Raw genomic sequence first — 26,926 nt, 5'->3', positions numbered from 1 at the left:
TTTGGTCCTTTATATTGGACGCTCGGCGGCCATTTTCTTGTAGATCGAGCACGTTTTTTGGTTAGTCTCAAGAGCAGCATGCTTTCCTGTAGCTCGGCGGCCATTTTACCTGTGTTTGTCCTTTATACTGGATGCTCCGCTGCCATTTTCTTGGAGCCTGAACACATTACAGATTGGTTTCAGCGCCATAAGCAGCAGCTCTGGATGACCCAGTGTGATCTCCTATGCACCTGGGAGCTGACAAGGGACACAGGCACTACTAGCTGGACAGCGCAGAACCAGTCAGCGTGGTGAGTCCTGGGGGAAAGAGCCCCTCAGCCAGCATCATTCAGGAGGGTGGGACCATCACTGTCCTAAGTCCCCGTCAGGTGGCAGACAGCGCAGGGTCAGCATGGCTTCAGAAACTGGTGTTTCTTCCCCCGGAATTCAGGCAGTTGCAACCGGGTCACCTGCAGATTGTGCAGTGCCTCTGGATGCTTTGTCGGCAGTCCTCAATTTGTCCTCAATTGGGCGCAAAGGTGCTAAAAAAACGGCCCCTGGCCCCCCTTCTAGGGAGAGCTCTGACCCTGACTCGGGCCCTGCTGAGGCTGGTGACCCCCCTGCTCTGTTTCAGATGACACTGACCAGGACCGTTTGGACAGTGAGGATGAGTCCCCGTCCGGGTCCATGCGCGACAAAGTGCTTGTTGGAGCACTTATGACAGCTGTGTGTGATACCCTGAAGATTCAGGAGCCAGCAGATTCCTCTGCTGATGTAGCAGTCCCTTTTGGGTCCTGTAAGCCAGCCCCTTTCACTTAAGGTGTTCCCGTATCTGGCTTATTTTGATAAGTTTATTTACAGGGAATGGGGTCGACCGCAATGGACCTTTTCGGTCCCCAAATACATGGCGGGGCTTTACCCCTTTTGAGGAGAGCCTTCTCAAAAAATGGTCAGCTCCTTGGGTCGTGGACCCCCCAGTATCCAGGATAAACAAAGTAACCACGCTCCCGGTAGAGGGGACTCCTGCATTTAAGGACTCCACAGACAGGAAGGCCGAGGCAGTGGCCCGTTCCTTGTTTACGGTTGTGGAGTCAACCATGCAACCAGTACTGGCATCCGCACTTGTGTCGCAGACACTGAGTGGGCAAAACTGTTGCACCGTGAATTGGGAGAACAGGCTTTCCCTGTCTGCGTGGAACTAGCAGACCAACTAGTGCAAGGCCTGAAGTACATTTGTGTCACAGCCCTGGACACCCTTCCTCTGTTATCCAGGGCTTCAGTGTCAGCAGTGGTGCTGAGGCGCCTGATTTGGTTAAAATGCAGACAAAGCATCTAAAAAAAAAAAAGCCCTGCCGGATCTACCCTTCCTTTGTGAGCGGCTCTTCATCATTAAGAATGCCGCAGGTGGGAAGAGTACCTTGCTCCCACAGGCCAGGAAGACTAAGGAGCCACGCCGTAGACAAGGGCCCTCATTTTTCGCTCACAAATGGCTTTTTCGTTTGCCCAGAGCTTCGACCAAGTGTCCCCAGCCTGACAGGATGACTGCTGAAGGACCAAAGCACCCCTGCAACCACAAGCCTGCGAGCAAAAGTGCTACCGCATGAAGGTTTTCCCCCATCCGCAACTCGGGTGGGGGGGGGGGTCACCTTCGGAAGTTGCAGCCCGGTCGACCTCTCGGGAGTCCGACCAATGGGTCTGCGATCTGATTTCCTCCGGCTTCAAGAGGGAGTTCCTCTTAGCCGCAAAACAGATTCTTCCCCTCCAGCATACCCGTACTCCCGGCTCGCCGGGAGGCCCTTTTGGGGGCGGTAAGGGACCTGCTGAGTTGTGGGGTGATAGTACCTGTTCCGGACTTGGAACGTTTCCAGGGGTTTTACTCAAACCTGTTTGTAGTCCCTAAGAAGGAAGGGGTACGTCCAATCTTGGATCTAAAAGCCCTCAATTACTTTGTGAAAGTACAGAGGTTCAGAATGGAATCGGTTCGCTCAATAGTCGCTGCACTCTATCAAGGGGACACCCTGGCGTCCTTAGACATCCAGGAGGCGTACCTGCACATACCCATATGCCTCCGGCATGAGAAGTTTCTGCGATTCGCAGTCGGGGAAGCCCACTACCAGTTTGTGGCTCTCGCTTTTGGTTTGGCATCAGCCCCCATAGTCTTTACCAAGGTATTGGCTCCTGTTTTGGCGTTGCTACGGCAACGCCGGGATCATGATCGTGGGATAGCTAGACGATCTCTTCCTGAGATCATCTTCCACCTCAGAGTTAGAGGAGGATGTATCGATCACCATGCAGACCCTGCAGGAATTAGGGTGGCACTTGAACCTAAAGAAGTCGGTGATCGTACCGACTCAGCGCTTGGAGTACCTAGGCTTACTGCTGGACTCCACGGAAGCGGGAGTGTTTCTCCCTTCAGACAAGCTGCAGGCTCTCAAAGCTGCGGTGAAACTGCTGATAAACCACAGGTGGTCGTCGCTACGCTTCTGCATGCGAGTCCTGGGACTCATGGTGGCGTCCTTTGAGCCAGTGCCGTATGCCCAGTTCCACACCAGAGTCCTGCAGAAGGAGATTTTGACAAAATGGGGCAAATTTCTGTTGTCCCTGGATCGGCATGTTCAGGTGAGCCAGTTAGTCAGGGATTCCCTCCTCTGGTGGCTGAGGTCCCCGGCACTTCAGTGCGGGAAGTCGTTCCTTCCTGGACAGTGATCACAACGGATGCCAGCTTATCAGGCTGGGGTGGAGTAATTGGGAGTTCAGTCGACCCAGGGCCTCTGGTCGGCAACTTGGATTCCTCCGCCGACCAATCTGCTCGAACTGAGAACGATCAGGCTATGCCTCTCCACATGGTCGATAAGACTGGGAGGGTGTCCGATCAGGATCCAGTCAGACAACGCCACGGCTGTGGCATACGTCAATCACCAAGGAGGAATAAGAAGCTTGGCCGCCGCACAGGAGGTCGCTTACATACTTCAGTGGGCAGAGCGATATGTACCGGCCCTGTCTGCCATTTACAACCCGGGTGTGGAGAACTGGCAGGCTGACTATCTAAGTCGTCAGATGCTGGACCCAGGAGAATGGGCGTTGGCATCTGGAGGTGTTTAAGCTACTATGCCTGCGATGGGGCACACCAGACGGGGATCTTCTGGCCTCCCGTCTCAATTGGAAGGTGCTGAGATTCGTGTCCAGGACAAGAGATTCGCGGGCAGACGCGCTGGTGGCGTGGGATCAGTACCAGCTGATCTATGCCTTTCCTCCACTGAAACTGTTATCACGTCCTGCTTCAGAGTGGGGGCCGAAGGGATCCCAGTAATACTGATTGCCCCAGATTGACCTCAGCGTCCCTAGTATGCAGACCTAGTGCGCCTGGTGGCAGACGCTCCTTGGCGACTGCCGTTAAGGGAAGACCTTCTGTCTCAAGGTCCGTTTCTCCATCCTGCTTTACCATCGCTGGTTTTAACTGCATGGCTATTGAGAGCCAGGTGTTGAGGAACCGGGGTCTTTTGGACTCTGTGATTACAACTATGCTGAGAGCACAGAAATCTTCTTCTCTGAAGATATATCATCGTACCTGGAAGGCCTACATCTCCATTTGTGAGGAGACAGGATGGCATCCGCGCTCCTTTCCTATATCCAGGATCCTGTGTTTCTTGAGCAAGGAGTAGACCAGAAGTTGGCTTTGAGCACCATCAAAGGACAAATATCAGCTTTGGCTGTCTTTTTTTTTCAGCAACCCCTGGCGTCTCACTCTCTAGTGAGCACTTTTGTTCAAGGGGTGTCGACATGTAGCTCCTCCGGTGCATCCAGTTACCCCCGTGGGATCTGAACCTGGTATTAGCGGCGCTGCAAAAACCGCCATTTGAAAATATCAGAGAGATCCCTCTGTTGACTCTTTCCCAGAAAGTGGTCTTTCTAGTGGCCATTACATTGGCCAGGAGTGTTTCGGAACTGGTGGCCTTGTCCTGCAAATCGCCCTACCTGGTTATCCACAAGGATAAGGCTATGTGTCCGCAACCTTCCTTTCTGCCAAAGGTGGTTTCGGCGTTTCACATCAATGAAGACATTGTGTTACCCATCACTGTGTCCTAAGCCAACGCATCCTAAGGAGGTGGCCCTCCATTCCCTGGATGTGGTTCGGGCTCTGAGGGTGTATTTGTCTGCCACGGTTCCCTTCCAGAAGTCAGACTCCCTGTTTGTTTCAGTGGTGGTCCAAAGAAAAGCATGGCGTTCTCATCAGGCCACCATTTCCAGGTGGATCAGACAGATTGTAGTACAAGCCTACACCTTGAAGGGGCAGGTGCCCCCCTTTCTGGTCACGGCCCACTCCACAAGGGCAATCGGGACGTCTTGGGCCTTCCGACATCAAGCGTCTGTTGCTCAAGTGTTTAAACCTGGTTGTCTGGTCACACCTTTACAAAGTTTTACAAGGTAGATGTCACTGCATCGGCTGATGCCTGTTTTGGCTGCACAGTTTTGCAGATGGCTGTATAATTGCAATTGCACATAATAATGTTTTTATTTTTTATTTATTTTTTTATTATTATTATTTTATTTTTTGGGGTAAAAACGCAGTACCTTTTTTAAGTTTAATGCACAGTTGCGTTTGTTACCGCAGTTTTGGTGCGGTTTGAGGGTAGAGTCTCTGTTGAGGAGCACCCTGTTTTTGGTGGTGGTTATTCCACACGCTGTCATTTTTGTGGGTAACATTTATACTAGTTCCACATGCCATGGTTGACGTTATTATTATGCTGTTTTCCCACCCTCTTTTTGGCACTGCTTGGGGACGTCCCAATGGCTAAAGAGGAGCTGTGTCAGTCGTGAATATAAGAGAAAATTTGATTTTTTTTTTTTGTACTCGCCGTAAAATCCTTTTCTCTGTAATTCACTGACTGACACAGCACCCACCCCTCCTATTTTTCTTTACTTTATACTGCTTGTTGACGTACTGAGGCTGCATGGAAGGCTGGGGGGTTGTTGCCTAAGGGACCGCCCCTTGGGCAGAACTAAAAGTTCTGTTTTTCTTAACATGTTATGCCTAGTTCTCTCCTAAAGGTGGCTTAACAACCCAATAGCTAAGAGGAGCTGTGTCAGTCGGTGAATTACAGAGAAAAGGATTTTACGGTGAGTACAAAAAATCCTATCAATATTTGGAATGAATGGTGGCATTGATTATAATCACATTAAAATCCATATTGGCCTAAAATGTAATATATAAAAACTCTTGCACAATCACAATATGTTATACGAATATTACACATGTTAATTTTGTGTCCTGATTCTGGTGCTAACATCAACCAGTGTTCCACACACTCCCGATCCAATATATCTACTTTTTAGATGCAGTGCATTTTTTGAAGGCAATCTGACCCCGATCTCTAGCTGTGGAAGCTCTGCAGAGGAAATGGCCGACAACGGCTGTGAAATGAATGGGAAGTGATGTCACCCATAGAGTTACTACGGGGCTTCCGTTGTTGGACATGTCCTCAGCACCCGCCTCCACAGCAAAGCCACGGATGGCGGCTTGGCACGGGATCGAGTTGGATCGGTTTCAAAAATAGTACGTATAAGAATTTCTTCTTTACAGGGTTAGATAGGTTAGTATTAGATCATGGGTGTCTAGATGCAGGGATTTTAGTTTTAGCATGGACTTCCACTTTAGACATTGTGCTCCACATACGTTTTCCAGTGTTATCTTGTGCCACTGGTCCACTTCTCCATAAATAACAACGGTCTCTGTATAGGTGGTTATTATGCAGTCATCTGTTGGTGCTCAAGGAAAAAGAATAAAACCTTAAAGTGCTTCCCTGTATACAATTGTAACTTTTACTGTAACATAAAAACACTCACATGGTTATGTGCATACTGGTGCACTACAGGTAATGGGCATACATGGCATGGTCCCCTTAAAAGGTCCAGAACAGGCTGCTTTCTTGTTGAGTTCCTGTAAAGGTGTCTTGACGTCTCTCTCTCTCTCTCTCTCTCTCTCTCTCTCTCTCTCTCTCTCTCTCTCTCTCTCTCTCTCTCTCTCCCCCTCTCTCCCTCTCTCCCTCTCTCCCTCTCCCTCTCCCTCTCCCTCTCCCTCTCCCTCTCCCTCTCCCTCTCCCTCTCCCTCTCCCTCTCCCTCTCCCTCTCCCTCTCCCTCTCTCTCTCCCCTCCCCCCCCCCTCAAAATAACTCAACACACAGCCATTAATGTCTAACCCGCTGGCAACAAAAGTGAGTACACCCTTAATTGAAAATGTCCAAATTGGGCCCAAAGTGTCAATATTTTGTGTGGCTACCATTATTTTCCAGCACTGCCTTAACCCTCTTGGGCATGGAGTTCACCAGAGCTTCACAGGTTGCCACTGGAGTCCATGGGGACACAACCGGAGCACAACTTTATTGAAACCCAAAAAGGGGCCAGTCACGTGTGTAAATTAAAAACAGGCCCATCTATGGTGTTTCGGGACATAGATTGTATCATCTGCATGTGGAAATGGAAAAAGTTCACTCTGAACTGCTACAATGGGGGAGGAAGCCCGTTAATACTCATCCAGGATCGCGGTGGAATGCAGCATGTGCTGGGTGATGCCAACGGGAGGAGGAGGAGAGTGATGCTTTTCCGAGCATGAGCAATGCCGTATCTGGGCATATGCATGCTCCTTCTTAAGCTGATGGCAGTAGCCATGAGAGCCAGAATATATACCAATTGCAGGGGGAACTATAAGGCCCGGAGGGACCTGAATATCAATACAATTAAATTCATCCTCTATAAATAATCCACATATAACCTATATTAGTAAAAATAATCGTTAAGGATAATTGGTAACAAACCTTGCAATGATGAATAAATTAGATGGATAAATTGCATTAAAAAATCACATTTGTGGAAAAGCTCTTCTGAGGATTAAACCTATAAAGTCAACATGCTAAACAACTATGTCTTTATTATATAAGTATGTGTTCTATAATACATACTTATAGATGTACAAATTATGTCAAACCACAAATAACCACCGTAAATAAAGGAAGTAATACCTGAAAATAATTATATCACAACTAATCTCATAAATTTCATATATGTATGCATAATATATATGTACAGCCGTGGCTAAAACATTCGAGACTGATACAAATTTTAGTTTTCACAAAGTCTGCTGCTTCAGTGTTTGATCTTTTTGTCAGATGTTACTATGGTAAACTGAAGTATAATTACAAGCATTTCATAGGTGTCAAAGACTTTATTGACAATTACATTAAGTTTATACAAAGAGCCAATATTTGCAGCATTGACCCTTCCTTTTCTAGACCTCTGCAATTCGCCCTGGCATGCTGTCGGTTAACTTCTGGGCCACATCCTGGCTGATGGCAGCTCATTCTTGTATAATCAATGCTCAGAGTTTGTCAGAATTTGTGGGGGGTTTTTGTTCACCCACCTCTTGAAGATTGACCACAAGTTCTCAATAGGATTAAGGTCTGGTGAGTTTCCTGGCCATGGACCCAAAATGTCAATGTTTTGTTCCACAAGCCACTTAGTTATCACTAAAAGGCATGGTTCATCACCAAACTGTTCTTGGATGGTTGGGAACAGCTGCTCTGAGGATGTTTTTGTACCATTATTTTATTCATGGCTGTGTTGTTAGGTAAAATTATGAGTGAGCCCACTCCGTTGGCTGAGAAGCAACCCCACACATAAATGGTCTTGGTATACTTTACTGCTGGCATGACACAGGACTGATGGTAGTGCTCACGTTTTCTTCTCCGGACAAGATTTTTTCTGGGTGCCCAAAACTATCAGAAGGGATTAATCAGATAAAATGACTTTACCCTAGTCGGTGCACATTTTGCTTTTTCTTTATCCTACCTCCAAACATACTAAATTACAAATAAAAATTATTATTTTTTCCTACTTAATATATGCTGACGAACTTTCACTATGACCCTTGACCCTAAATCTCACCTTGGCCTAGATCAAGTGTGTGTGTGTATATATGTGTGTGTGTGTATGTGTGTGTGTGTGTGTGTGTGTATGTGTATATATATATATATATATATATATATATATATATATATATATATATATATATAATCTCATAAGTTTACATACCCTGGCAGAATTTATTACATCTTAGCCATTTTTCAGAGGCTATGAATAAGGCAAATACATTTCTTTCACTGACAGCTAGTGTTTGGCTGAAGCCATTTGTTAGCAATCAACTGTGTTCTCTTTTTAAATCCTAATGGCAACAGAAACTACCCAAATGACCCTGGTCAAAAGTTTACATACCCTGGTGATTTTGGCCTGATAACATGCACACAAGTTGACACAAAGGGGTTTGAATGGCTATTAAAGGTAACCATCCTGTACTCTGCTTGTAATTAGAGAGAGAGAGAGAGAGAGAGTGTGTGTGTGTGTGTGTGTGTGTGTGTGTGTGTGTGTGTGTGTATAAAAGGGTCAATGAGTTTCTGGACTCCTGGCAGACTCTTGCATCTTTCATCCAGTGCTGCACTGACGTTTCTTGATTCTGAGTCATGGGGAAGGCAAAATAGTTGTCAAAGGATCTGTGGGAAAAGGTAGTTAAACTCTATAAACAGGAAAGGGATATAAAAAGATATGCAAGTGAGAATGTTGATCGGCAGTGTTCAAACTCTAATCAAGAAGTGGAAAATGAGGGGTTCTGTTGAAACTAAACCACGCTCAGTTAAACCATCTAAAATTTCAGCCATAACTGCCAGAAAAATTGTTCGGAAAGAAAAACCCACAAATAATTTCAGGTGCAATACAGGACTCTTTGAATACATGTGGGGTGGATGTTTCAAGATGCATAATAAGGAGGCATTTGAAGAAAGATGAGCTGCATGGTCGAGTCGCCAGAAGAAAGCCATTAATATGCAAATGCCAGTATCCCACTTACAATATGCCAAATGGCACAGAGACGAGCCTCAAACCTTCTGGCACATAGTCATTAGGAGCGATGAGACCAAAATGTAGCTTTTTGGCCACAAGCACTACATTTGGAGAGGAGTCAACAAGGCCTATGATGAAAGGTACACCATTCCTACTGTGAAACATGAAGGTGGATCGCTGATACTTTGGGGATGTGTGAGCAAAGACACAGGAAATTGTGTCAAAATTGATGGCAAGATGAATGCAGTATGTTATCAAATGCTGGAGGAACATTTGCATTCATCAGCCAGAAAGCTGCGCATGGTATGTATTTGAACATTCCAACATGACAAGGATCCAAAACACCAAGGCCAAGTTGACCTGTCATTGGCTACAGCAGAATAAAGTGAAGGTTCTGGAGTGGCCATCTCAGTCTCCTGACCTTAATATCATTGATCCACTTTGGGAAGATCTCAAACGTGCAGTTCATGCAAGACAGTCCAATAATTTACAGGAACTGAAGGCTTTCTGCCTAGAGGAATGGGCAGCTTTACCAACTGAGGAGATAAAGAGCCTCATCCACAAATGCCACAAAAGACTTCAGGCTGTCACTGATGTTAAAAGGGGCAATACACACAGTATTAAGAACTAGGGTATGTAAACTTTTGATCGCGGTCATTTGGGTAGTTTCTGTTGTGATTATGATATAAAAAAGAGAAAACAGTTGATAATAAATGGCTAACACTAACCATGAGTGTTAAAAAGTTTTGTGTTTATTCATATTCTCTGACAAATGGCCAAGAAATCATAAATTCTGCCAGGGAATGTAAACTTATGAGTACGACTGTGTGTGTGTTTATTATATTTGTGTGTGTGTATGTGTATATGTGTGTGTGTATGTGTGTGTGTATGTATGTATATATATATATGTATATATATATATATATATATATATATATATATATATATATATATATATATATATATATATATATATATGTATATATATATATAATTTATTATTATAATTTATTTTTATCTGATACTGTCACAAGGGGCAGACATGTGCCTTTTAAGTGTAACATAAAGATACAGAGAGGTGCTTTTGATGGCCATTTCAGGGGTCTATTATACCGCATATATTTCCAGCCCATGCAGATAGGGGAGAGGGAATCCCAAATCTGATGCACACCAAGCAACTGCTAGATTTGATTTTTTAAAAATTGGACGCTGTGAGCTTTCCATCCTGAAGTGGCCCACAGCACTTCTAGGCATTTTCTTAGGTCAGCGTGTGGGTGACTAAGCCATAGTTTGTATAGTTTGCATCATAGTAAGGATTCTGTAAGCCAAACTTGATGACTTATGAAAATTTAAGGTTAATCAAAAAAAAAACTTCAATCAGCGCACTTTGGAGTAACAAAAGAATATGTAAAATATATATATATATATATATTATATTATATTCTCAAAAAAAGAGCAGCCCGTAGTGCGTCCCGATGGTCTAATCATAAAAAAAGAAAAGAGATCAATAGGATCTTTAACCTAACATTCACCAGTGAGTTGAGGATTTTGGATTTTGTCCTAAAGTACACTCCAGATAAAGATTTGGATCTATTCTTTCATAGATACCGAAAGGTTTGTTAGCTCAATATTAACTTCTTTTTTTTTTTTTTTTTTTAAATAGAAAAACCCCTGGTAGATTCTAACAATAGGGAGCCCAATGAATATTAGGATCGTGGTTTAAATAACCCCTCTAGTTTTAATCAAAACAAAATCCTCTAATCAGTTTCTAGAAGTATTTAAACCCATGATGGAACAGGACATTAGATTAGATTAATCAAAACTAAGGTAGGATGTAGAAAAGGAAAAATGTTTGGAGGCCCTCGAGAATGACTGACTATATTTGAACCACATCAGGTTATCTCTACCACTAAGAGAATATTGGCTGTCCATGCTGGCCTTTAAAACTGAACAAAAAAAAGCTTGTAATGGCTTTATTAGTTCTAGTTATGACAAATAACTTTCTGGCATGAGGGCTCTTATAATCAAATTAAGGGCGTAGCTATGGGGACAAAATATTCCCCTAGTGTGGCTAACCACCTGCTTAGCCAGTGGGACGAACAGACTATATCCAATGAGAACCTTCCACAGAGGTCACTCTCTCTAAGCGTTACATTGATGATATCGTAATTTTATGGCCTGGCGCTATGGATAACCTTGCTAAATTTCTCGCTAAAATAAATGTTAAAGCTGAGTTCCACCCATTTAACTAAGCTTTTTGTAGCTGCTGACTTTTACGAATCAGACACTCATCTGTCCCACAGTCCAGCAATGTGGGCATATGAAGCCCTGCTCCTCTACCCCTCCTCTCCACGGTGCCGGCATTCTAACTGGGTGGCCAGCTGTGGCTTTACATGCATGAGCCATGCTGTGAATGGCCAGGCAACCTTCTGGGACCTCTGACGTGTCCCAGAAGATTGCAGGGAGGGAGGGGGAGAGGTGACCTTCCTAGCGGCGCCAGGGGAGGAAGTGGGAGCTGAGTGCCTGTCAAAACAGGGTACCCGCTCCCCCCCCTCCCCAAAAAAATGACATGCCAAATGGGGCATGTTAGGGGATCACCAGAACTTAAAGTGGAAGTTCCATTTTTGGATGGAACTCCGCTTTAATAGTTATGGGATAAAACCTACCGGGCCTTGGGATTTGCACCAATTTAGCTTCTTAGATCTGGTGTTCACCAAATATAATAGAGATATAATCACTAAAACTTTCTTTAAAGAGACTGATATGGATTGGTATATCCCTACAGCTAGTTGCCATCATCCCAAGTGGTTGGGGGCGATCCCCAAGGAGCAACTTATGTGCATTTGAAGGAATTGCGCCAATTTTAGATGATTCTGTCCAACAGTCTGAACTTGTGGTAAATGGATTTAAAGAAAAGGGTTACCATGATTATCTATCAGCATCCATTCAGGCATAAGTAAGGAATATGGAAGATAAACCAAAAAGGTCCAATAAATATATGAATAACACAGCATTCCTGACGTATTTTAATAGAGTTTTTATAGCTCGCGTGAACATATTGTCAGAAGACATTGGCCTATTTTATTGAGAGATAAGACTTTGGGGAGCAGGTTTTCTCCCCAAAAAACCTGCATTTATTGCTTAAAGGGTACCAACCTTAAAGCAGTGTTCCACCCAAAAATGGAACTTCTGCTTTAAGTGCAGGTGACTGTCTGACCTGCCACATTTGGCATGTCATTTTTTTTTGGGGGGGGGGGGGGGGGGGCCAATGACCTCTTTTTAGATGCATTGAGCTCCCAGGTCTCCGCTGCACTGGAGGGAAGATCACCTCTCCTCCCTCCCTGCAATCTTCTGGGACATGTCATAGGTCCCAGAAGATTGCCCTGCCATTTACAGTGCACCTCGTGCATTTGCACAGTGCGTGCCCGGCTGTGTAGCCAAAGCCAGGTGCCCACAGTAAGAATGCCAACGCCTCGGAGAGGAGCCAGGCTTCGTACGCTCCCATCACAGTGCGACAGGTGAGTGTCCGATAATTAAAAGTCAGCAGCTACACCTTTTTGTAGCTGCTGACATTTTTAAAAACATTTTTTTTCTGGCAGGACTCAGCTTTAAGAAACAACATTTCCCTGAATATTTATAATCCTCCCAAAAAGAGATGCACCGTTTTACTATTAAAAAAGGTGCAAAGCTTGTAGGACAACACAATTTATGCATTGGAAAATTAAAAGTTTCAAATTCCATAGTACTGGTAAACAATTCAATTCAAATAAATTTTATTTCCTGTGACTCCACTCACCTAACTTGCCTATTTATTTTTGTCCTTGTGGGCTCCAATATGTGGGGCGCACGGCCAGGAAATTGGGGACAAGAATAAATGAGTGTCTGTTTAGGAAACCCTTTCTTTATATTATTCAGTCTATCAAATCATTTCAGAACCCACCACAATAGAGACCCTAGTTTTGGCGTCTTTTTTTTTTTTTTTTTTTTTTTTTTGTGGAATTGCTAGGGTTGAGCCGGGGGGAGGATGTAATATGAGACAAAGTATGTAGAAATGAGACAGTTATCAATGTGGCTATTGATTAAAATTTTTACATTTCAAACTATTGATTGATATGTTGTTCCAATCATGCCTCAATTTCACATTTTTGGGGCATGAATATCTGACCAAATTCTTGGTTTTGAATTATAGGTCGACCGATATATCGGCCGATATTTGGCATTTTTTAATTAATCGTCATCGGTCGATTGTGCTGATAAAAAGGCAGATTATACGTTCAGCGCAATACTTCTGTAATAGAAGTCAATGTAAGTTGCCTGAAGTTTATCAGTGGAGGACTTTCCTCCTCTCTTAGCAGTCTTTTTAATTTTTTTTTTTTTTTCATCCAAAAGTTTTGAGTACCTGTTTTTGTGTATTTAGTATATAGTTTTATTTTTTTCATCTAAATTATACATACAAGTGAACTGATTGGAGGTTCGTTTTGTTAAATGTAAGAAATTTTCTGTATCACTTATTACTGAAGACTGCTTTCACACTAGAGCAGGCAGGCGTTGACGGTAAAACGCTGCTAGTTTTAGCGGTGCTTTGCTGTCATTTTAGTGGCGCTCTTCGGCTGCTAGCGGGACACTTATAACCTAGCTAGTGGCCGAGGAAGGGGTTAAATGCGCTTGTGAAGCGCTGCTGCCAAATTGCATTGCGTGCGCTTCAGCAGTAGTGCCCATTCATTTCAATGGGCAGGAGTGGTGGAGGAGTGGTTTACACCGCTCCAAAGATGCTGCTTGCAGGATTTTGTTTTTTTTAACGTACTGCCAACGCATCTCCTAATTGTGAAAGCACTCGGGCTTTCACACTGAGACTGCAGGGGAGCCATTTTTGAAGGCAATTTACAGGCACTATTTTTAGCCCAAAAGCGCCTGAAAAACGCCCCAGTGTCAAAGGTGTCTAACTGTTAGATTTTATGAGATGAAAGGGGAAAAAAAAAAACGGCCCAAAAGACCGGCATCATATATCGGCTATCGGCTGCCGTGATTTCTAAATATCGGCATCGGCCAGAGAAAAACCCATATCGGTCGACCTCTAGTTTGAATGTATTATTATTTGTATCCATAAGATGGTGCAATTTCCAATATATATGGTGCTTTTTAGTCACATAGTGGTTCTCACTGTGTTCATTTATCATGATTCCACTAGAGGGTGTAGCATCTGTTGGCCTTGGTTCCTAACCCCTAAGGGGTTGTTTGAGAATAATTCAATTAAACATTCTACTTTTTATATAGGTGATAATTTTAACGTACGAGTAACTAATAAGGTAATGTACATTGGTACGTTCGTTTTTAGACTGGCTAATGAGCCCTCAGAGAGGATTGAAGTGGCTTGGACATCCTCAAACTCCATTTGCTTGGTCTCCATGACTGCACTCTCCGTTGGTTTGAATCTTACCTATCTCATCGCACCTTCAGTGTCACTTACAACTCCACTTCCTCTTCTCCAACTCCTCTTACCATTGGGGTCCCCCAAGGTTCTGTCCTTGGACCTCTACTATTCTCGATCTACACATCCTCCTTGGGTCAGCTGATAGCCTCCCATGGCTTTCGCTACCATTTATATGCTGATGACACCTAAATCTATCTCTCTACCCCTCAGCTCACCCCATCAGTCTCCTCACGCATCGCTGATCTACTAACAGACATATCAGCCTGGATGTCACACCACTTCCTCAAACTTAATCTATCTAAAACCGAGCTCTTAATATTTCCTCCCCCACGTACCCCTTCACCTGACTTCTCTGTCAAGATCAATGGCACATCTATCAGTCCATCCCCACATGCCAGGGTGCTAGGGGTAACCTTAGACTCCGAACTGTCCTTTCAGGCCCACATACAAGCCCTGTCCAAATCATGCCGCCTTAGCCTCCGCAACATTTCCAGAATACGCCCCTTTTTAACTAATGACACCACCAAGCTTCTAATTCACTCCCTGGTCATCTCTCGCCTCGACTACTGCAACTCCCTCCTCGTTGGATTACCTTTACATAGGCTATCCCCCCTCCAGTCCATAATGAATGCCGCTGCCAGACTCATCCACCTTACCAGCCATTCAGTGTCCTCCACCCCTCTCTGCCAATCCCTGCACTGGCTTCCACTCACCCAACGAATAAAATTCAAAGTACTAATAATAATTTACAAAGCCATCCATAACTCTGCCCCCAGCTACATCACTGACCTAGTCCCAAAATACCAACCAAACCGCCCTCTTCGGTCATCTAAAGACCTCCTGCTCTCTAGCTCCCTTGTCCCCTCCTCCCATGCTCGCCTCCAGGATTTCTCCAGAGCTTCTCCCATCCTCTGGAACTCCCTACCCCAATCTGTCCGACTGTCCCCTAATCTATCCATCTTTAGACGATCCCTGAAAACCCTTCTCTTCAAAGAAGCCTATCCTGCTTCTAACTAACACTGTTTTACGTCCCCCATCAGCTCATCCCCCACAGCTATTACCTCTTGTATCAATTGCCCCTTCCTTTTTAGATTGTAAGCTCTAATGAGCAGGGCCCTCTTATTCCTCTTGTGCCAAATTGTAATGTAAATGTAATGTCTGCCCTCATGTTGTAAAGCGCTGAGCAAACTGTTGGCGCTATATAAAACCTGTATAATAATAATAATAATATAGGTGATAATTTTAACGTACGAGTAACTAATAAGGTAATGTACATTGGTACGTTCGTTTTTAGACTGGCTAATGAGCCCTCAGAGAGGATTGAAGTGGCTTGGACATCCAAGTTATGGCGATTTGTATTTAACTAGGATGAAGTGACAAGTTCAATCACATGACCACTGATGTCAGACATTGTTGACGAAACGCGTCATGTCGGGCAGTGCGTGACTTTTGCCATCTCTCTGGAACGCGATTGGTGTGCTTGCTTCTTTTTAATGGGCTTTGAAAGATCTATTGCATTGTAGTAGATGCGGCATGCAGAGGTACCTAGGCTGTTTGTGTTGGTGCTAGCAATTAGCACTTTCTAAGGTGAGTAGGCATTTTTACATCTACTTGCATTTATCTCAGTTTTCAAGCTTATTACACTATGATCCTTATGTTTTTCTCCTGAGTGATTGCCTAGAAGTTTTCTGAGCATAACCATCTTCTGCATTGCTGGCTATAGTGAACCCCACTGCTTCTTAGAGGTTCCAGTCAATGAGTGGTGGTGAGTTTGAACTTTCCATACACGGTTCGGAGGTGGCTCATCGTTTGTTTTACTTCTACCATTATCTATTTCAATAGACTGGTAGCATCTTTATCAAGATGATTGAACTTTTCTTGGGTTGTGCAAAATTTATTAAAATTGTACGCTTTTTTTTTTTTTTTTTTTTTTTTATGAATTATTGGTTGTAAGACATGTCCCGTTAAGATCTATATGTATCATTAGAGTAGGTGTGCACATTAATGATCCTTATGAGGTAGCGCCATACCTTTTTTTTAAATACACCTTTACATTGTATTTTTTTTTTTATTGTGAAGAAAATAAGTTACAGCCTGCACTGAAGAGCTCTCTTTTCTCCTTGACATATGATTCACTATACCCTCACCCTACTGGTGTTTATCGATCTGGGCTGTTTCACTGCATCTTTGCTACACATGCCTATTATGACCACCACTGATGAGTGTCCTATATGTCCGGTGAGTAGGATGTTTGCCTAGGAGCTGGTGAAAGAAGGCATCCTTTTGTTCCACATTTATGAACTGGTAAGAAGATTTTCTTTTCTTGCTTGATTGAAAACATCTGGTGGTGGTTTATGGACATTTTAAACACTACCATTACATCATTTGTATTTAGCACCTAACATATGTTGGTTTGCAAAGGTTTTGTTTATGAATAGGAGCGTGGTATGAAAATATGGTTTTCTCTTTAACTTGATGACTTGAGTGATCATCTTACTTGGTGTTACTGTTTGGTAATATGGCATATTTGACCGGATTTGATGGCATAATATTTGTTGTGTAGTTGATTCGTTTTCACAACTGTTCTATTAGCAGAGAGATATTGCTACACATTCAAGCAAATAGGGAGGTGCCGCAAATAACACGTAAACTGCGTGCAACTAGTTTGTTTGCAAAAATGGGGTTAAAACAGGTGGTGAGGAGGCATTGTGTAGCGTCGTTACTGCCTGTCAGTAGCCTCGGAAACATGTTCAGGCTCCAGTGGAAATGGAACGCACGTCTAAATCTACCTGCATTATTGTTGTTGTTGTTGTTGTTATTGTTGTTATTATTATTAATAATATAGATCTGTTGAAGAGAGAGAAGCAGGTGATGCTGCTAAAATGAAAAAATATTAACACTTCGACCCCATGAATCCCAGCTAATACAAGTATGCTTTGTCTATTTTCACCCCCAAAAAAGAAAAAACTCTTGCTCTTATCTCCACATTTACATACCTATTGCAATATTTATGGCTTGCTTCTCTGTCCTGCTGTGTAGGTATTTGTGAAAATAAACTGGAAGTACCAATTTGCAAAGTTTGCTGTGAAGGAAAATTGGATAATTGATATGTACTCTGCTGGACAAAAAAAGATGGAAACAAAGACTTTTCAGTAAATTTAAGAGTGTCAGGGATTGTTTCAGCAACCCTTATTTTATTTAATTTTTTCACTCCTTTTACTGTGTTTTTGCTTGTACTTAAACGTTGGCCAAGTCTGGAAGAAAATCCGTGGCAGGTACCAGTACTGTGTGAGCTGGAAGTTGACTGTTGGCTTTCATACTATTACTTAGAGATTTGCTGTGATGTGATGAACCTAAGTTACATGGCCAAGTGGCCTAATTGGTTGCAAAAATGTGTTATTCTCTGTGTGTGTGTGTGTGTGTGTGTTTGTTTTTGTTTTTTTTGTTTTTTTAACATCTCTATCTTTAAAAAAGAACTCCCAACAATTGTATAAGGTGTGACTGATTCACCTCACAGTGGAGCCCTAGTATGCAAAGGCTGGAGTTTTCTAAACTACGGCATCCTCCACATACTTTTAAAATATCTTTGATGCCTGCACAGCACAGTCTTGTAGTGGGCTTGGCTCAAATACAGGACATTCATATGTGACGCAAGACCAGTTGCCTTATTTTATGTACAGTATTTGCAGCTCAGAAGTTCCTAACAATGATTTGCAGAAACAGTGTTCAACCTTTTTAACTGCAGCTGTGTGTTAGACATCATTAGAATCCCAGACACCCATGAATTTATTTTAATGTACAGAAGTGGTTATGTTAAAGGGATAGTTGGGATAGAAATACTTCTTTCTGGAGTTCTTCTTTAAATCTAAATACTCCATAATGTGTATCTGTTGCACACTAAATGGCATGTTTCTTTTAAAGTGATGTGCAATGTAGCAAATAGTTAATGATCTTAAAGACATGACCTAAAACCTTGTGGTGTTATTTTTATTTGTAGACCGAGGCAATGATAATTGGCTAATTCGATATGAAAGTCAAGAGGAATACATGGAAGGCTCAGAGAAAGCTGCAGACTTTCAAGTGTCTAAGGTATGATTTCATGTTGCCAGAGTTTTGCTGCAAACATTTTTTTTTTATTTTTATTTTTTTATTCTTTTAATAATTGGACACATTTCATTTTTGTACAATATGTATTGTAATTTACTAACTTTTATTAATAAATGGCTCCTTATTTTAGAAAAGTAAAGTAACCACTTAAAGAGTAAGTAACCTCTGGTGGGTTTTTCTTCCTTTCTTCTTCCCTGAAAATTAAAGGCATATAAATGTGCTTGTATGCATCGCATGCTAGCACATTGTGACACTTGCATGCAAACGAAGCCTGCATCATCCCTGCCGCAGACCGCGTCCATCTTCGCCCATCTTCTTCCAGGGCCGCGGACTCCGGCTGTGTGACTTAAATTATGTTTTCTTCACATGGCATTCTAATGCTTTCTATGTTTTGATTTTAGGATTGGACTGATAAAGAACCGGTTATAAAAATTGCAGCAATAGATAATGGTCTGGCGTTCCCATTCAAACATCCTGATGAGTGGAGAGCATGCAAGTATTTCTTTTTATCTTCTGAATGGATTTTTGACAAGTTATATTACATGAATGGTAGCTCAGGGTTTTTTGTTTTTCGAGGTGCTATGCCTGCCCAAGAGCTGAAATAAAAATATATTGTTTGAGGATGTAATGTGTTGCATCGATTAGACTATTATTTTCAACACCCCTAATAAATTATATAATTAAGGTTGTTGAAAATTAATCATGTAATCGATGCATCATGATGCAGCCTTTAAATGATTCTGCATCGATACAGAGAATGACTGACTGACTGACTGACTGCATCACGATTGCATGAATGACATCGTCGGCCTCTGTCAGTCCCCCCAGCCCCCCCCCCCCCCGCATGTTCTGGTCACACTGTGAATCCAGAGCTGATCACACAGAGCGGGGGGGGGGGGGGGGAGAATCTCCTGCTGTAACACAACTTGGATCTAGAACGCCCGACGACCGCTGTAACAAAGTGTCATCTCCTGGACCGGCTCCTATGATAGACCAGCCAGGGTTTTTTTTTTTTTTTTTCCTCAGAGAATAGCTGCAGGAGCTCCTCCCTTCCAAATCATCCTTTACCCACATCTGAGTACTGCTCCTTGGTTCCACACTTCACCCACCTCCCCAGTACCACCCCTTTTAGAGAGTACAGAACCAAGTATCATTTTGCTGTGCTAAGTAATTTGTATGGTATTTGTTCCCCCCCCCCCCCCCCTGGGGAATAGCTGCAGGAGCTCCTCCCTTCCAAATCATCCTTTACCCACATCTGAGTACTGCTCCTTGGTTCCACACTTCACCCACCTCCCCAGTACCACCCCTTTTAGAGAGTACAGAACCAAGTATCATTTTGCTGTGCTAAGTAATTTGTATGGTATTTGTCCCCCCCCCCCCCCCCCCCCAACAGCCAGCATCAATAGACTTTCCAACAGCCAGAAACGCTAGACCCCTCCCTCAACAGTGGATCCCTCCCAGCTACTATTGATTCCTGCAACATAAGAAACACCCCAGGAACAATAGATCTTCCACCAGCAACAATAGACCTTCCCAGCAACAATATATTCCCCAGCAGCCAGCATCAATAGATCCACCAACAGCCAGAAACAAAGACCTCTCCTTCAACAGTAGATCCCTCCCAGCAACGATTAACCCTCCACCCAGCAACAAGGGTCCCCATGAGCAACAGAAGACCTCCCAGCAACAATAGACCCTCCAGCACCCCTTACCATTACATACATTAAGTTCTGGAGGTGCCGGAACTGCTTCCCCCCCCACGTTCCAGCTGAAAATAAAGCCCTGTAGACTGCACACTGATTCAATGCCTGAAAATTGAATCCGTGTGACGTCTATCATAGGAGCCGGTCCAGGAGGTGGGACTTGTTGACAGTGGCTTCCGGGCAATTTAAATCCAAGCTCAGTGTCACAGCGGGAGATCCCCGTTCTGTGTGATCTAGCTGGCTCTCCTCCAGATTCCTCCCTGAGATCCCAATGCACTGTTGAGGCTGCACTGATATGCTTTATATTAATGTTGTTGTTAATATTTTTTTGTAACTTAATTTTGCATAAAACGTTTAAATGTGTCATTTAATGAGATAATTCTATGAGGGCGTGTTTAGGGGCAGGGTAGGGCAGTTGGTGGCAGGTAATTCTTAAGGCCCGGCTAGTAGCTCAGGCCTTGAAATGTTGAGCCCTGTAAATACCCCTGTAAATGTTTTCAGTACAGAGGAACACTGATTGGTCTCCTCCCCTTATGAGTCTCCGACCCCTACAGTTAGAATCACTCCCTAGGAAACATAAATAACCACTCGATCACCCCCTAGTGTTAACCCCTTCCCTGGCAGTCACATTTACACAGTAATCAGTGCAATTTTATAGCACTAATCACTGTATAAATGTGAATGGTCCCCAAAATGTGTCAAAAGTGTCCGATATGTCCGTCGCAACGTCAGTTACAAAGAAGATCGCCGCCATTACTAGTAAAATAAATAAATAAAAAATGCCATAAATCTATCCCGTATTTTGTAGATGCTATAACTTTTCCACAAACTAATCAATATACGCTTATTGCGATTTTTTTTTTTTTTATATGTAGAATACACATTGGCCTAAACTGAGGAAAAATGTTTTTTTTTTTTTTTTTTTTTTTAAATTGGGATGTTTATTATAGCAAAAAGTATAAAAGAATTTGTTTTTGTTTTTTCGAAATTGTCATTCTTCTTTTGTTTATAGCGCAAAAAATAGAAACCACCGAGGTGATCAAATACCACCAAAAGAAAGCTCTATTTGTGGGGAAAAAACTAATTTCATTTGGGTACAGTGTTGCATGACCGCGCAATTGTCATTCTAAATGCGACAGCACTGAAAATTCAAAATTGGTCTGGGCAGGAAGGGGGTGAAAATGCAGTGTTTTGAAGTGGTTAGATGCAATATGCTGTCACCATCATGGGGGCTTTCAGCCATTGACAGCCAGAATGTGTTCCCATTTGGGACCTGCCATATTCCTACCAAGTGATGAAGGCATACTTTACAGTATGTGTTTGGGAGAGGTAGCTGAACACATTGATGCGGGTTTTACCATGCCATCACTGTGTCTATGAAATCCATCACTGAATTTACCCTTTTGTTAACCACTTAAAGGACTAGCCTTGATTTGAGATTTTTGTGTTTACAAGTTTAAAACCGTTTTTCTTTTCATACATCAGGGGACACAGAGCCATAGTAGTTACTATGTGGGTTATAGGCCACCTTTAGGTGATGGACACTACCACGCCCTTAATTAAAAAGTTCACTCCCTATATAACCCCTCCCACTGCTGGGAACACCTCCGTTTTTTTTCACCAGTGTCTATAGTGTTGGTCACGAGTAAAGATGTGCTGTGCTGAGCTCCACTGGAACAATCCTTGCTGGGCTAGCCATGCTGACCCGATCCATTCAAAGTGTCTTTTTGGCGGAATTAAATGGTACCCGGGCCTCGTATCCGAAGAAACAAGGTTTTGCTTGTGTAGTGCTGGCTCCTGACGAGCAGGTGCTATGTTTTTTTTTTAATTTGCCTGAAACCACAGTTCCACCACCGGTTCAGCTGGGTTGCACTGGATTCTCCTTGACCGCCGGTGTCGCTGTCACCATCGGCAAGAGTAGAAACGCAGTCTAGCTAGGTGTATTGATTGCCATTGTTTTCTCTGAACCAGCCCAGTGGGAGTGTTCTCTTGCTGTGTATTCTGGGAGGTGGTATTTAAGGTACTGACGCCACGTGGTTCGGGGTTCCATCTTTATTTTCTGTCTGTTCGGTTCTGGTGGTCCTCCTGACCAAGCCCCATGGTCCTCCTGGTCTGGGGTGTGGAAGCATGCATCCCAAGTCTCAGGGCCAGCTGGCCCGAGGCGTTGCAACTGCAGGGACAAGCCTGACTGGATTTCGGGGCCTACTGATCTGAGGGTGGTCCGGTGCCTTGTCATCTGAAGGGAGAGGCCCAACAACTGAAGAACCCAAGGGAAGGACTCTTCAGGAGAATGCCGTTAGCAAGGCTGGCTCCTCTGAAGGAGCCTGGAGGCTTAGTTGAAGGATGCAACCTGGATCATAACACATACGGTATCGCTGGAGCTGCTGAGAGAACCTGGTGCCGTATGTTGGCTCTCTAAATTTATCTACATCCCTCAGTAACGCTGAAGTGTACATCACAAGTCTGTGGCAGAGATTTTTTCGAGCACCCTACCGGCTGCTAGGCCTAGTGAGAAAGGTATATCCGGGGGTTGTTAAATCCAATTGTGAAACGGTCTTTATTCTCTGGATTTTCTATAAGGACTTCCATTATTTTTGCAGTCTAAAGTACCTGAACTTACTCCTGACCCTCTACCCTTTATTGAAAGACTGTTTCTGTTCTGAATAAATAACCCTTAAGAAGATTCAGTGTCAGTTTCCACATTCTTTGGGCCATCCACCGCGGGAATCCCTAGACGGAGAAGCAAATGAGGAGGTAACGGTAAGCCTAATAAAACCAGCAGCTCCTTCAGGGGTTAGTGCTACACTTGTAAATCCTTCTCTTTTTAGAGAGCTGGACCCTGGGATTCAGTACTTTTGGTAGTGAGGCCAGTAAAGTTTTACTGGCAGGGTGCTGTTACAGATCCCGGGATAGCGGGTTCCCTCTAGGGTCCTCAGCTTCTTAAGGTTTAACGGAACCCACCATGAAGGGTGAAGATTGGGTCTGTTGGTTTACCACAGAAACCCCTGCGGCGGGAAAAGGTAAATGGCGTTTTCTAAGAAATCCTTTTGAATTTTCTTATGAATGTCTCCTTTAAGAAATAATGTGTCATGCCAACACTGGGGGCTGTATAGAGCACTCACCACCTCACGTTGAGAGAGCATGCTGTGTCAGGAGAGCTGAGATGCTTCTTCCTCCAGGCAGACAAGACCTCCGGTAAGCTTGCGGGGGTTCTTCTCCCAACCATTCGCCCCCCTGTGCTGATTCTTCCCCCTCTCCTGGGTGAAGAAGCACTTGGGTTTTCTTTAAAAAAAAAAAACTGCTGCGATCAGCATGCCGCTAAACTGCTTACAGGAGCCCCCTGCGCCATGCTGCTTCATCTCGTGGGTCCCAGGGACCGGGAGCATGGGAAATGCTTAATTTGTAAAAGAAAAAAACGGGTAATGGGAAAGCCATGGCTAACTCGGGTTAAAAAAAAAAAGTTTAGCGACTTTAATCGCACAGATTCTCTTTCATTGCCCAGGACCCTCAAGCGGGGGAACTATGGGCGGGAGAAGACGAATCCCCTCTGAGGTGTCAAATGTGGGAGAACCAGCTGGTTTCAATATTTTTCTGAATGATTCACTCCACATTTATGCTCCCTTAACTAAGTGTTTGGTTTCATTAAAAGCCTCCTCAGACTGTGCATGCCCTTTTACCTGTCCATTTATTGTCGTAAAAGCCTTTTTTTTTTTTTTTTTTAATCTAAAAAGATCTCCCAGATGTTTTTTCCTCCTAGTTAAGTATTTACACTTTATCCTATGGTGGAGAACATTCACTAAGTACGGTATACTAGCACTTAAACGCAGTATATCCTCTGTGAATAAGAGCTGTTAATCAGACCATACTCAAATGCATAGGCATCCAACGAATAAAGTTGAAATTCCTGTAAAAAAAAAAAAAAAACTTTCTCTGGCAGATTGAGCAACCTGGCTGACAGCAATTGCTTAATTGTTGTGAGACCAGTTTAACAGGGGTTCTAGGATCCTGCTCAGCAGGCCCAAAATTCTGGCAGCTTTATGCTTGCAATAATGGCTTGTAAGTCCATTTTTTCTACAAGGTTTTTAGACAGGTGCTTGCTTATAAACTAGTCAAACGCACAACTGCTGAGATGCCTATGGTGGTTTGTACCTGTACAGCCTAGGAATACCAGGTGCTATACACGGTTCTGTGCACATTGTTACTAAACACAAACGGCTACACGCCTGAGTGCAGGAACGCACATCAGCGGAGGAAACTCCTAGCTGGGTCTTCCTTTTGTGGTAGATCAGCCATTTGAGGTTGTTTTGGATATTTCATCCAAAGAAATTCTAGTGGGAAAGGTACCCCCTTTTTTCCATTTAACAACTTCAATACAGGGCATTTATATACCCTTCCTTCCCAGACCAATTTTAGCTTTCAGCGCTCACGCTTTGAATGCCAATTACTCAGTCATGCAACACTATACCTAAACAAAATTTTTATCATTTTTTTCATACAAATAAAGCTTTCTTTTGGTGGTATTTAATCACCATTTTTATTTTATTTTTTATTTTTTTGCGACATAAGTGAAAAAAGAGCGAAAATGTAGAAAAAAAACGTGTTTTTTTTTTCTTTTCTACATTTTCGCTCTTTTTTCCACTTATGTCGCAAAAAAAAAAAAAAAGTTTTTTTTTCGTTTCTATGATAAAGTTTAGCAAATAAGTCATTTTTGTTCACAAATTTGGCCCAAAATTTATACTGCCACATCTTTTTGGTAAAAATAACAAAAAATTTGTGGATATTATTTAGTCTCTTTGAAAGTTATAGAGTCTAAAAGCTATGGTGCAAATAATTGAAAATTGATCACATCTGATCACACCTGATGCACTGACGACCTATCTCATTTCTTGAGGCTCTGAAATGTCAGGAAAGTACAAATATCCCCCAAATGACCCCTTTTTGAAAAGTAGACAGACCAAGGTATTTAGTAAGAGGCATGGTGAGTTTTTTGAAGTTGCAATTTTTTCCCACAATTCTTGGGAAAAAGAAGAATGTTTGTTTTTTGTTTTATTGTTTACAAAATTGTCACAATAACAAGTTATTTCTCATACACCTCATATGCATACTTCCAATTACACCCCAAAACACATTCTGCAACTCTTCCCTAGTATGACGATACCACATGTGTGGGACTTTTACACAGGCTGGCAACACAAAGAGGTCCAACATGCAGGGAGCACCATCAGGGGTTCTAGGAGCATAAATGACCCCTCTAATTTCCTAACGACCTATTACATTTGTGAAGGCCCTGGAGCACCAGGACAATAAAATTACCCACAAAATTACCCGATTTTGGAAAACAAACACATAGCATAAGCTATTTCTAACACACATAGCATGTTTATAGCAAAAATTACACCCCAAAACACATTCTGCTACTCCTCCTGAGTATGGCGATACCACATGTGTGAGACTTTTACACAGCCTGGCCACATACAGAGGCCCAACATTGAAGTAGTACCTTCGGGCGTTCTAGGAGCATAAATTGCACATCTTGTTTCATTCCTACCTATCACACTTTTGAAGGTTCTGGAGCACCAGGACAATGGAATTACCCCCAAAACGACCAAAATTTGGAAAGCAAACACCTCAACATGTATTCTATGAGGCATGGGCTGCAAATAGGTACTCAAGTACTCTGATAGGCTGGTGACAGGTACTCCGTTACTCCGATGGGCAGGTGACAGGTACTCTGGTGCTCCGATGGGCTGGTGACAGGTACTCTGGTGCTCCGATGGGCTGGTGACAGGTACTCGGGTGCTCCGATGGGCTGGTGACAGGTACTCGGGTGCTCCGATGGGCTGGTGACGGGTACTCGGGTGCTCCGATGGGCTGGTGACGGGTACTCGGGTGCTCCGATGGGCTGGTGACGGGTACTCGGGTGCTCCGATGGGCTGGTGACGGGTACTCGGGTGCTCCGATGGGCTGGTGACGGGTACTCGGATACTCGGATGGGCTGTGACGGGTACTCGGGTATTCGGATACTCGGATGGGCTGTGACGAGTACTCGGATGGACTGTGACGGGTCCACTCAGTGTGATTGGTGTACACTAAGCTCTAACTAGTTGTTTACATTCTGTCATTGGTGTGATTGGACACAGCCGGTCACGTGGTAAAGAGCCAATTACATTGGCTCTTCACTGCGATCGGGGTTGGGCTGTGTCAGGGTGACAAGCCACATCTCTGATCGCTGCTCTGCATGCGCCCTAGGTGCGTGCACAAGTGCCGTGAATGTACAGGGTACATGTGACTGGCTTTGATTGGACACGGCCGGTCATGTGTATAGGGGGTGGATTGGGGATGCCAATCACACAGATCGGGGATAGGCTGTGTCTGAGACACACCTCATCCACGATTGCCTCACTGCGGGTCCCCGGGGGGCCCGCAGGAGTGGCAAAATACCATACCAAATCCAATCTAGGATGTCATGGGACGCCCACCCAGGATGGGATATCCCATCTGTGGGCGTCATTTGACTATGGCCCGGTATTGAAGTGGTTAAGTAAAGGAGTAAATATATTTTCATTTTTAAAAGCGATTTCTTTTGTGCTAGGGGCATCCGCCTCCAGGCAGTCACGATGGCTTCTGCCATCAGGTTCAATAGGTAATCCTTAGAGTTAACCCCAGGGACAAAAAGAGGGCTTGGTGAGGAAAACCTACAAGATACTGTAGCCTCCTTTTTCAAGAGGCACCCCGCTAGCAGAAAGGCGAATGAAGGACTTCCTCAATCGCTCCAGTCTGGAGTTCCAAGGGCTCCTGCCGCCTCCTTTTTTTTTTTTTT

The 26,926-nt window shown here is 43.7% G+C and overlaps 1 protein-coding gene across 1 annotated transcript in view; it reads left to right on the top strand.

Annotated features, from left to right (window-relative positions):
• Positions 1–26,926, top strand: part of PI4K2B (phosphatidylinositol 4-kinase type 2 beta) — a 146,857-nt gene that overhangs the window by 95,288 nt on the left and 24,643 nt on the right. Inside the window, exons 6-7 of the mRNA XM_077456877.1 lie at positions 18,294–18,385; positions 18,805–18,895. Coding sequence (XP_077313003.1) covers positions 18,294–18,385; positions 18,805–18,895 — 183 coding nt within the window. The remainder of the gene's footprint in view (positions 1–18,293; positions 18,386–18,804; positions 18,896–26,926) is intronic.

Source organism: Lithobates pipiens, unplaced genomic scaffold, assembly GCF_037356315.1.
Source record: "Lithobates pipiens isolate NorthernLeopardFrog02 unplaced genomic scaffold, aLitPip1_a1.2 Scaffold_27, whole genome shotgun sequence".
NCBI classification, from domain to species: domain Eukaryota; kingdom Metazoa; phylum Chordata; class Amphibia; order Anura; family Ranidae; genus Lithobates; species Lithobates pipiens.
This window is presented reverse-complemented; position numbering and strand designations above follow the sequence as displayed.